Here is a 12,062-nt window from a genome sequence, read left to right on the forward strand (position 1 = left end):
TTCAAGCATAAATAGTTGTCTAGAAAAGGAGTGCCAAATTCTCTAGAAGGCATAACCTACTGTTCTTATTCTATCACCTAGTATAATTTGGATTGAATAAATAAAATACAGTTTACTAAAAAGGTAAAACCTTATTGCAAGCTCAAAAGATACGAGGTTAATCGTGTGCAATTTTGACCATAATACGCACAAAGGAATGGTGGAACGGGTGGATTTATTTTAATTAATTTTGGTTAAATTATATAAAATCCCCTTGTAATTTTATCTATTACCACATAACTCCCTTAATGTTTCAAAATATTCACTTCACCCCCCATAGTTTTATGTAAAGTGAAAACTTGACGAAAAATTGTCTAAGTAATGTCATTAATTGAATTACCAATAGTACTCTTACTTAAATGTTAAATCAATCGACGGTTTAATTATCTTGTATAAAAGCATAGGGGATTACATGGATAAAAGAAAAAATTATTGAGGGTAAAATGGATATTTATACAAATTATAAGGGGATTACATGGAGATTAAAATTTTATCATACGTGTTTTTAGAGCATTTTTTATATAAATGCGTGACTGATTGTGCATTCCATCTGTTTTCCACTTTACATAAAAGCATAAAGGAGTTATGTGGCTATTTTGAAAATTTAGGGGGCTCATATGACATTATGTAAAATCATAGGGGGTTATAAGTTATTTATCCTTAATTTTTTGGTACGTGCTGAAAAATGTTTTTTGGTGTGCTCCTGAAACTATGGCAAATTGCATATGACAATGTTGATGCATAAGCTATCAATTGGAAGAAATTTGATCAAAATGATGAACAGTACCAAGATAATCAACATTTATACACTATTGAACAATGATGTGGAACGACACGCTTCCGCTGCCGCATCAAACTAGGAGGAAAAACCATTGAAGCCATCCAGCAGAATAGGAAGATGAATTGCAATTTGATTTTAGATATTCTTAAAGAGAAAAACAGGAAAGCATTCAATACTCCTATGCCCTGAGAAAGTAAATGAGAATACTCAAGATGCAATGCATCGTGTTGTCTGTCGGGTACTGGAACTCGGAAGTTTTGAAACAATGAAAAACAGAAAACAAGGAAACAGAATAAAAAAGAAAAGTTCATCAGATCTTCGTTGTCAAAGTCATCTCCTTTCTTGTTCTAGTAATCAAATGTAGCCATGGTTCAGTTTATCATCTTCTTCTCATCTCCTTCAGAGAAGGAATGAAGCGTTGGAATGCTCTGTTCGTGACTGAAGAAATTATCAGGATCAACTTTTGTCTTCACCTGTACGAGTCTTTTGAAGTTGTCTTTAAAGTATTGACTGCCCCAAACACTTGCTTTCAGATAACTTGTCTTACCATTGAACTTATCCACTCCCAAATCAAGATCCCTGTAATTCACATAAGCTTCTCTGGGGCACTTAGAAACATAAGGAGCTACGAAGTCATATAATTTTCTGATCCAACCAATGTGTTTATTTGTAGTTTTCTTGTCTCCACTTTGCCATGATGTCAGCCACTGGATCATAAATTTTCTCCCTTTTCTGTGAGGAAAAGGAGTTGCAGATTCTGGAATTTTTCCCATCATTCCACCATAAGCATTCCAAATTGAGAACGGAGAATCTTCTTGCAGAAACATTTTCCATATTCCTTCCATTGCATATTCTGGGATGGGCTCTTTCACAAAGTCTGACTTGGCTTTGAAGTAAGTCTTGTCAGAGAGTGGCTTCCCCTGAAGCAAAAATTCTGGCTTTATAGTTCCTGGGTAGCCGGCAACGTAAAGAACTGATTCAATCCAGCTCATTTCAAGACAATCTTTTTGTGTTAATCCCAACTCAGGAAAGCCTTTCTTCATGACTTTTAGCAGTCTGTCTGCCCTTCCAAGAAACAAAGCCTGGTAGGCAGTTTGTATTGTCTTCTTTCCTTTCTGACCAGTTGAATTCGCAGCACTTATGAGAACTCTGATGAAGAGATCTTCATCAAGAGTGTCAGCAACTTGTTGCCACCTGTATAGAAGTTTAGTTGCTCCTTGTTCCAAAGTTCTTGGAACAGTAAAAACTGTCACAGTTGCCGGTACCGGAACCAACTTTAGTTTCCAAGCAAGGAGGATTCCGAAGCTTCCTCCTCCGCCTCCTCGAATTGCCCAGAAAAGATCCTCTCCCATGGATGCACGATCAAGAATCCTCCCTGTTGCATCAACTATTCGAGCATCCACCACATTATCTGCTCCAAGCCCGTATTTTCGCATCATCGGACCATATGCCCCTCCTGTTATGTGACCGCCAATTCCCAAGCTTGTACAAAGACCAGCTGGGAAACCACGGGTTCTGCTTTTCTGCGAAATTCTATAATAAACTTCGCCAATTGTCGCGCCTACTTGGACCCAGGCGCTGTTTTCCTCCATACTAATGTTGATGGATCGAAGTTTGGCAAGGTCAATCATCATAAACGGGGACTTTGTCGCAGAAGTATAAGAAACGCCTTCATAATCATGGCCTCCACTGCGGACTCTGAGCAGAATGTTGAGCTCTTTCGCGCAAATAACTGCTGCTTGAACATGGGATTCTGTCAATGGTGTGAAAATAAGCTCAGGCTTAGGCCTAGATGGCGCCAAACACCTCAGGTTCATCGCAGTAGATTCCAGAACAGAGGCAAAGGAAGCATTATCTGGGGTATGAAATGCACCAGAAGAAGGTATGGAAAGATCAGTATGAAGATTTACACACTGGTAGAATTCATCCTCAATCGAATGATATAAAGCAGCAGCCGATAATGAAGCTGATGATAACAGAACTGTGAATAATGGGAGGAGCATGAGTGAGATTGAAGATGGCATTTCCTTGGTTGAGTTCTTGTTTTTGCCTTAATTTCTGTGCAGGCTAGCAAGTCATAGGTTGATTGAATATATATACACTAACAAGTAATGTGGTTTTGGCGAAGTTTGAAAAAAACTTCAACTCGGAAGTTAGTGCTATAAATCATTTCAAACTGAAGAATAATTCAATAAAAGCTGCTTCCACCTAGAATTAAAGCACTATACGGTCAAGCTGCACGTTCTTTAGAATTCATTTGCTTTTGTAAGTTCTGCAATTCTTTTCCGTCTAAAGTTTTGGCGGCAGGGGCGGAGGGGCAGTTGCTCCTAAAGTTTTAAGCATTTTATTTACGAATTAATTTTGTATATACTAACCAATAGTGATGCATATTGCATACTATATATTCAAGAATTGAAATTTAAATTTATGCCTCAAGCATGTTCAAGTGTCCATGAAATACCCCTAGACATTCTTTGGAAGCGTTGGTGTATTGACTTATTGAGCGCATGCTTGCTTCTTAGACGAAGTTATATAGGTCTCAGGACGGAAAACTTTCATAGATATTTGTTGTTTGAAAAATCTTATATTAATCGGCAATACGATTTAAGCGACAGAAATAAGCTAAGAGATCATTCATATAAAAAAATATCATGTTTATATTTATATCGTTTTTCAAAGTGAACTCTAGTTGTTGAGTTTCGAAGGGTAGTAAGTCGGGATGGTTACTTTCATACCTATTTGTAGTTCCGATTGGTTGTTGCGTTTCCAAGGGGCAATGAGTGGGGATTGAATCTTTTGTATCTATTTGTTGTTTTGATGGGTTGTTGAGTTTCCAATGGGTAATAAGTCAAGTTCCGTTTCCAACTTTCACAACTCCCGAGCCAGAGGCCTCTTGACCTCCTTTTCTCCCGAATTCCTAACCAAAATCTTCTTCTAGACAAAAGTTCCACTCCACTTTGTAGCATGTCACTCTCGTTCCGTCTTTCGCTTTAGTTCTTTTCAGACATGTTTTCCCCGCTGTGTCATTTTGCTGGATTCTTTTGTAATTACCTTTGAGGTGTGAATTTGTGTGTTATGCATGGTTCTAGACTATTTTCCAATTTTTCCCTAATTTTGTTGCATTTATTTGTATTATTATTATTAAAGTCTTTATAGTTTCTAGTATATTTTGAATATTAAAAAAATGAAAATTCGCAGGGCTTATACCCCATGCCTGAAGGCTTTCACCTCGTCGGAGCACGTGTATATATAGTTAGTGTATACAAAATTAATTGATATCTCTATTTTAGTTTATTAAATTTTGTTGTTATAAAAAATTTGCCCCAAATTTTATATCAAATCCTTAGCCTCCCAAAATTTGGAGTTAGCAACTTTGCTAATTTAGTGCTTTGATTTCTCATAATCATTTTGTGCATTAAAATTTTGGATTAATATTATATACACTGTCTATGTATCTGCTATCACCATTAGATAGATATATGACACATGTGCAAAATTTGAATTTAAAATTTAAAATTTACTCATCTGTCATCCATCCAACCGTGATAGTGTATATAAAATTTACTCTAAAATTTTTAGAAGTCTTTAATAGCTGTCATTTCAGGTATGTTATATATTACGGTACTAATTTAATGCATGTATGACCTTCATGTTTGCATGACAATAAATTTCTACTTAGTACTTGTTCAAGTACAAAATTAACTTTGCTCGTTGTTAACTTTAGGAAATCTAAACGGTACAGATGAATTCAACAAAAATGAAAAATGGGTACCAAATAAAAGAGTTGATGGGAGTAGAGTTAATGGCACAAAAGATGGATGGCTTCATTGACATCCCTAGATGTCAATTAGAAGGGAGACAAATAACTTTACACAGCATTTCTTTTTAGTGAGGCCATATTTTTATTTTTAGTCATACAGGAATCTGAGAGTTCTAACTTTTACTTTTTGGATTCTCAAATATCTTGTAAATTAGCAGGGATATCACAAGTATCTGAGAGTTAGTGCATTTTTTTCAGGGATAATTACACAAACCTCCCTTGATATTTTTAACAATTTCACTGAGCTTTCTCAAGGTTTAAAAAATTATAATTACCTGCCTTGTACACATAAAATGACAATACTAACCTTAACATTTTAATAAAACTCCCTTGTTGGGAGTGCATATACAAAAAAATGGGATGTATACTTATTTTTTCTTTTCCTTTTCTCTTCTTACTCCTTTTTATATTTTTGCTGGTGAAACCATAGAAAACTATAAACACCGACCCTAAATGTTAAATTAGTGACTTTTTTTAACAACTTTGAATGCAATCCAATTTTTATTTGTCGATTTTTTAATCGAAAGGAACACTAACCCAAAAAGAAATGGTCAAAACTACTACCAAATTACGGTAAATCTAGCAATCTAAAAATTCACAAACTCTAAAAGCAATATGACCATACTTTCTTCTCCAATTTAGAAAAATATGCATCCCCTGTAAAATACCATTAAAAGCATTCTATCATAATACAGAACTATTGTCATACTTATTCATCAAAAAATAAATATGTTATTAAAAACTTGATATTCTTTCCTTATATTTGTGTTGATAATTGTTTTGAAAAGTAATTAAACTTTATAAGCTGAGGGTATTTTGGGGTATCATTTAAATTTTTGACAATCAAGGGGGGTAGGAGTAATTTTTGAAAATTTTGAAAGAGCTCAGTGAAATTATTAAAAGTATCAGGGGAGATTTAAGAAATTATCCCTTTTTCTTGTGGCCCTCCTCTAAAGTTGCAAGCCGGGTTCTGCCAGTTGTGACATTGCCGCACTGCTACTGCTCCATACATGACCGTTACAATTAAAGGGAAAATGCTTCTTTAAGGTAATCCAATACTATAAGGGTGGGCCTTTAAGGTAAATCAAAGCTACTTAGAAAGCTATGGATTAGTTACATAGCCGATGAGACTTCAGTTTAATAACTAAAGTTGGGATTGTAAAATTTAAAGGTTTTGATTTCAAATTCTCTTTTCCCCTCTCCGCTTTTCAAATTTCATTATTCCCTTGTTAGAGATAAAAAATTTAAAACTTATGTTTACCTTCCATAAAGTTTGGCCAAACTACAAATCTACCCTATAGTTTGACTGAATTGCAATCAAACCCTTTGAGCGGTAGAACGTTTATCACGTGCCCCTTTCACGTTAATTGCCATTAGAAATGATGTTTGCATCAGCAAAATAGGTTTTCTAAAAGCCCCAAATTACCATTTTTCAAATTGAGTTAATTTCATTTATCTCTCTTGAGGTTTGTCCAAACTCCAAATTATAAAATGAACCCTATAACTTGTCCAAAGATGTCCAATATCTTAAATAGCCAAACATCTATCAAATTTCCACTAGTTAGTTGAACTAATTGCAACAAAACATTTTCAATAGAATTCTGAAAAAACCATTAATTGCCAATCCTTTTTTTTTTTCTGACCAATCTTTAGTTCCCCTATACTCTACAGCTTACAATTAGTGTAATAAACAACTAGTTATATGTTATCAACTTTTTTAGCCATCATTGTCATATACTTGATCTTATAAACTCTTTTTCATGTCAAAATGCAAACAATCAAAGTCCATATTTTAAAAAATATAAAACTAATTTTCAAGCCACATCCAAGCATTAAATCTTATGAGTTTTGTATAAAGATGCCTACTTGGGGATCAAAATTCTTCACGAATGAGAGTCAAAATTCAATGCCATGGGTAAAAGATCATATAATCTAGCTAAATTTTGTTATCCTACAACAAATTATATAACTAAATAATGATGGATGATTGCTGATTTTTTTTTAATAGTAGTGATGAAATAAGTCGTAGGGAAAAAAAAAAAAAGTGGAGAGAAGAAGAAGTTTTCTTTTCTTTAGTAGCTAGCAATTGGTCATTTTCTTTTAATTTTGGTTTCATTGTTTTTAAAGTCAAATTCAGGGATTTCATATAGATAGTTGGCTGTTCACAGGGCTAAATTTGTATTTTGGTCAAAGCCCATGGTTCCTTCTGTACTTTGAACAACTCTCAAAGAGAGGTAAACGCAGTTTTTCTAGATGAAATTTTTGTCATTTCATTTCTTCCATTAGTTTGGTTTGGAAGTCTTGACACAAAAGTGGGCAATTGTGATTTAGTCAAATTATAGGATTCATTTGGCAATTTAGTCAAACCTCAAGGAAGGTACACGTAATTAGTCCAAAAACTCAACCATAACCACAAACAAGAAGCCTAATCCTCCTCAGTCCTCGCCCTTTTTCCACAATCAATTGAGTCCCCTCATCTCTCTTTGAATTTCACTACATAAGAAAACAGGCTTTTACCACAAATTTTTTTTCCACACTATTCCAAATTTGTACCTAAAAGGGAATTTTTGACAGGTGCAGCATAAAAAATCTTTTACCGCTTTTTTTTCCCCAAAGCAAATCACCATGAAAATGATGAAGATATTCACCACAATTTGCTAATTAATGTGATAAATTGTTAACTTTTATTATAATTTGTCCAATATGTGACGAAAAGAAAATTCTTTTGCTGCAGATTTCATAGTTTTACGTAGTTTTCCTTTGGAGTAATAACATGTATGACCATTACCCTATTAATCAACTTTTGTTTTGGTCAAATTTTATCCAATGATCAGTTATCATCCCAAAAAAAGGAAAAAAAAAACTGTACTTGGTCTCGAAAGTAGTTTATAAACTAATATGGAACCAAATCCATGACGTACTTGGACAATGCGGTAACTTTCTCATTGTAATTTGTAACATTAGGTTTTATTATAATGCAAAAACACACTTTTAGTGCTCAAAGTTTAGGGTTGGACCTATATATTATTTGACCAAAATTGCTCCCTAATGTTTAGTAAAATCTAAGAAAATTTGTTTATATGGCACACAAAATACACAAAAGTTCCATAAAAGTCATAGAGAAATAACCAACAAAAAATCATACACAGCTAAGAACGCTAAAAAGGCAGTATAAAAAATCCAATTTATTACCCGAGGTAAAGCGTATATTTTGCATGTGCTCTATTTATTTATTTTTATGTATTCCTAGATAAAATAAATTAAACATTATAATTCATACAAGCACTTTCATATAGATCTATGTAAAAATTATCAACCGGCATATTTATTAATTTTCTTTAATTGGTCAAATGTGATTACGTTGCACTTAATCTGTATTTGTTAGAGTTTTCAATTTGTTTAATTTTCCTAGAGTTTTCCCATAATTTTTATAGCATTTTGTACTTTTATACTATATTAATAAGTTTTCTTATATTTTACAAAGAAGTGGGAACCAATTTGGTCAATCAGTATACTTTAAAGACTACATTTGTTGATATCAGAAAAACAGGGACTAATTTAGTCGGCATCAAATATTTAAAGGACTAATTGTAAATAAATTCTTGTGCTGGGTGACTTATAACCTTAGAGGCACATCCCAAGCATCCTTTTTTATTATTGTAAGGGTTGCCTAATAATTTCGACCCAAATTTTGTTATGGCGTGTGGTGCACAAACAGCTATTTGACGTGCATTTTGATACTTCTCAATTTAATTTTACTTTTCTTTGCCCATACACGAATCATTTTGGTGAGGTTTTATTAACAAAAGAATGGTAGAACTTTTACCATCAATATACATTGAGAATAACCTCCTATCATCTCCTACAAGGTGAACAAGTCAATCACTATACAAAACAAGTCAGCTTCGTTAAATTCACGAAACATTTATGGTTCTAATTTTGGCAAAACTAGGCCTACATAGACATAGTGGCTAGGTCTAACTTGGGTAGACCTAGTAGTTCAAGTTTTATAACATTTTTTATATTTAAATTGATAAGATGGCGTGACAAATTTTGAACCATTAAATTACTAGATCTATCCAAATGTTTGCTTTTAATTTTAACCTGCTCTTTGTTTTTTTTTTTTTTTTCCCTTTCTTTTTTCCCCCTTACCCACTTCTTGGGACATCTACGTTCATCCTTGATCATTTTGATACCTGTTTTAGTATCTAATCTTACATCAATATTGTGCCAACGGAAAATCATCATTTTAGTCCGTAAAGTTTTTTACTAATGTCAATTTTATCCCTCAAAATTTTTTTACATGGAATTAGTCCTTCAAATAAAATTCTTATAGCAATTAAGGCCTTTATGGTGGCTCCGCCTCAAGCATCTTTCTCTCCAGCGGGATGAGCAACCAGTTGGGGGTATTTCAAGAAGTTCATGCGATGCTCATTTCCTTCTGATTTTATTTCCCTAAAACACCATTGAAACCACAAATCACGGCTAAAACAGGATTTGCAATCATCCTTTCTTTATCATCATCGCTGCCCGTTTGTACGAGAACTTGCTGCTCCTCTTCTTCATCTATTAGATTCTCTCCACTGCCTGAGGCGCCTTCTCTTCTTTTTTTTTTTCTACTAATTTAATTCTAGGCATCTCTTTTTTTTTTTTTTGCTAATTTAATTACAGGTATTTCGTTTAATTATTGCTCTTGATTATTTTTTTCAATCAAACAAAGCAATGGCTTTTTATCTTTTCCCATAACATTCATTATAATACATAACCAAATTATCAAGCAATCATACTAGTAATAATCACAATTGGCGGCTGTGTTGGACAATTTATGTCAATCAATGTGAAACATAATGGACAACTACAATGACTTCACTAAATTTGTTGGAATTTTGGTTACTTTTTCAAGTATCAATAACTTCGTTTTCACTGTATTTTTTTTATTGAAACCTAAGACAACGGGATTTCATCTGCTAATCTGTTCATCCTTATCATGTATATCTAATTCATTGCCATCAATTAGCTTCAAAATTGACTAAACAGCACAAGCAACCAGTGTGTCAATTATCAAATCTTGTCTTTACATTTCACCTAGACCAAATATTGCATAAGGGCTGCCAAGAGAGGAAGGCATATCGCACTGCCAAAGGGAAGGCATATCACAGTCCGAGACGGTGGATGACAAGGCGATGCTAAACCTATAGGCTTAGAAACCGAGTCATTGTAATTTTTGTTTACCATATAAAATATTTCATAAAAATATCAGATAGGCATCAAACTTGAAACCCAATTCAATACAAGCCTTGAGTTCTTCAAGGTATTTGTTAGTGGCACATTCTTGCTCCAGCAGTTGCGGTGAAGACCATGGTTTCCCTTCCGCCATTGCAAAGCCTCATCATGGTAGATGTTTGGAGATCAATATCTTTGTTTGTATGAAGACGAAGTGGGTGGCAGCACTGGCTGAAACTGTGGAGACTCTACTATGGAGTTCGATGGAAGACGGAGGTGGTGAGACATGATGGAGGAAGAATTTGTCTCTCCTCTTGCCAAACCCCAAAGGCAGGGTTGGGAGAAAGAGAATTTGGCGACGAACTCGATGCCTCCGGCTCTTGGTTGGTCTCTTGATATGGACAAATTGTTTCCATTTCTTTCCCGATGGAGGAAGATACCAATTTTTTAATATTTAATTTGGTTTAGCTAATCAATACTAGCATCTCACTATGCTTTATTTTTTTTGCTCATTTTGTTACATAAAATGTTTAGGTGGTACCACTGTAAAGGTGCTTAATTGGTATAAGCATTTTATTTTAAGGACTAATTCCATGTTAAAAAACTTGAAGGACTAAATTGACATTAGTAAAAAAGTTTAAGGAGTAAAATGATAATTTTTCCATCCGCCAAATATGCTGTACAAAACAAAATGTTTGGTAGAACACCATTCATGACTAATTGGAGACTTGAAGTAGAGCTCTTGTTTTCATCTTAAGAAGCCTTTCTTAAGATTGCTGCCCAGCCCAACTAAGATTTGTCAGATGTATTTCATCTCAGTTTGGGTGGAGGATTATAGGCAGCAGCTTGCATAAATCAAAAAGCCCAAATGTTTAGAAATTTCTTAACACACATATAGACAACATCAACATGGCATACTCACAGGCTGATTCTCAACGGTTTTACTTTAACCACTAGAGCAAAAAATTTTTGAAAAATAAAGAGACAGTTTTTAGTTTTGGCAGATTCAGCTTTTCTTTAATAGGGAGTGAAATGTTGCAAGATATCTAGGGTTTAGTTTTGACACACCTACTTGATCTCCGTCCTTTTTCTCTTTTTTATGAACCAACCAGGGTCATTTAGCTATTTTAGTAAATGAAGAAGCATAACTAGTATTATATGTATAGAAGAGAGGTGGCAAGTTCTATTCATTTAGATTAAGGGATTTGATGAAGGATTTGAAATCTTCTCAAATTCGTTGAATTGTTTAGAATATTTAAGAGGTATTTAAATTTGTAAATCATAAATTATTATAGTGTTTAAAACTAGAGTAATTTGGTTGAATGTCAAATCTTTCATCAAATCCTTCAATCCAATGAAGGTATAACCTATACTATTTTATTTTATCACCTAGTGTAATATGGAGTGAATAAAAAAGATATTTATTGACAAGGTATAAAACCTTATTGCAAGCTCAAAAACTATGAGATTAACCCAATTTAAGACCCTGTTTGATAACCCAATTCATCACTTAAACTTAATGGAATTAGATGTTAACATATTCAAACCATTTAATAACCAAAAATTAAACATTTGAATTAATTAAGTTGCAATGAATTTTCTAGGCAAAACTGATCTCAACATTAAGTGATAAGCTATTCACTTATCACTGAATGTGATATATACTCAAATGTATTAGATTTAATATTTAACAATTCAATAATTTAATGGATTCAGACTTCAAATTTCAGATTTCAAATTTCAAATTTCAAATATTAGTTTTCAGATTTTAGTTTTATCAAGCGCACCCTAAGTCATAGTTGTAAACTTTATCCATTTCAAAGTGAGCATCGTGTTTTGAAAATTTTCTTTATTAGCTGATGATTTGTGATGATTCAAAATCTTAACTATTTATACCACCTGCAATGTTGAATATAACACATAAAAAGAAATGGTACTCAAGCGTTAGTTCAACTGGTAAGTCTCATTCATCTAACTTAACTAATCGAGTTAGAATCCTGCTACTAGTGATCTTCTATTAATTAGTAGGTGATCTGCAACCACATGGGATCCTTAGTGTCACTTTTCGAGTGACAATGCAGTGCTATTTCTATATTTATGCCAAGTATACTATTTAATTTATCATGTGCCGTTTATTTAAGTTTCTTCTACTCTCACATGAAAAATGGGATTGACACTGGGTTTGGCACTGGATAATGG

The 12,062-nt window shown here is 33.6% G+C and overlaps 1 protein-coding gene across 1 annotated transcript; it reads right to left on the reverse strand.

Moving 5' to 3' along the window:
• Positions 1–911: 911 nt before the first annotated feature.
• Positions 912–2,920, reverse strand: LOC113783019 (berberine bridge enzyme-like 15). Its single transcript, XM_027329025.1, has one exon. It carries the CDS (start codon positions 2,842–2,844, stop codon positions 1,192–1,194), a length of 1,653 nt encoding a protein of 550 aa, XP_027184826.1. The 5' UTR covers positions 2,845–2,920; the 3' UTR covers positions 912–1,191.
• Between the last annotated feature and the right edge of the window lie 9,142 nt (positions 2,921–12,062).

This window comes from Coffea eugenioides, chromosome 9 (assembly GCF_003713205.1).
Source record: "Coffea eugenioides isolate CCC68of chromosome 9, Ceug_1.0, whole genome shotgun sequence".
NCBI lineage: Eukaryota > Viridiplantae > Streptophyta > Magnoliopsida > Gentianales > Rubiaceae > Coffea > Coffea eugenioides.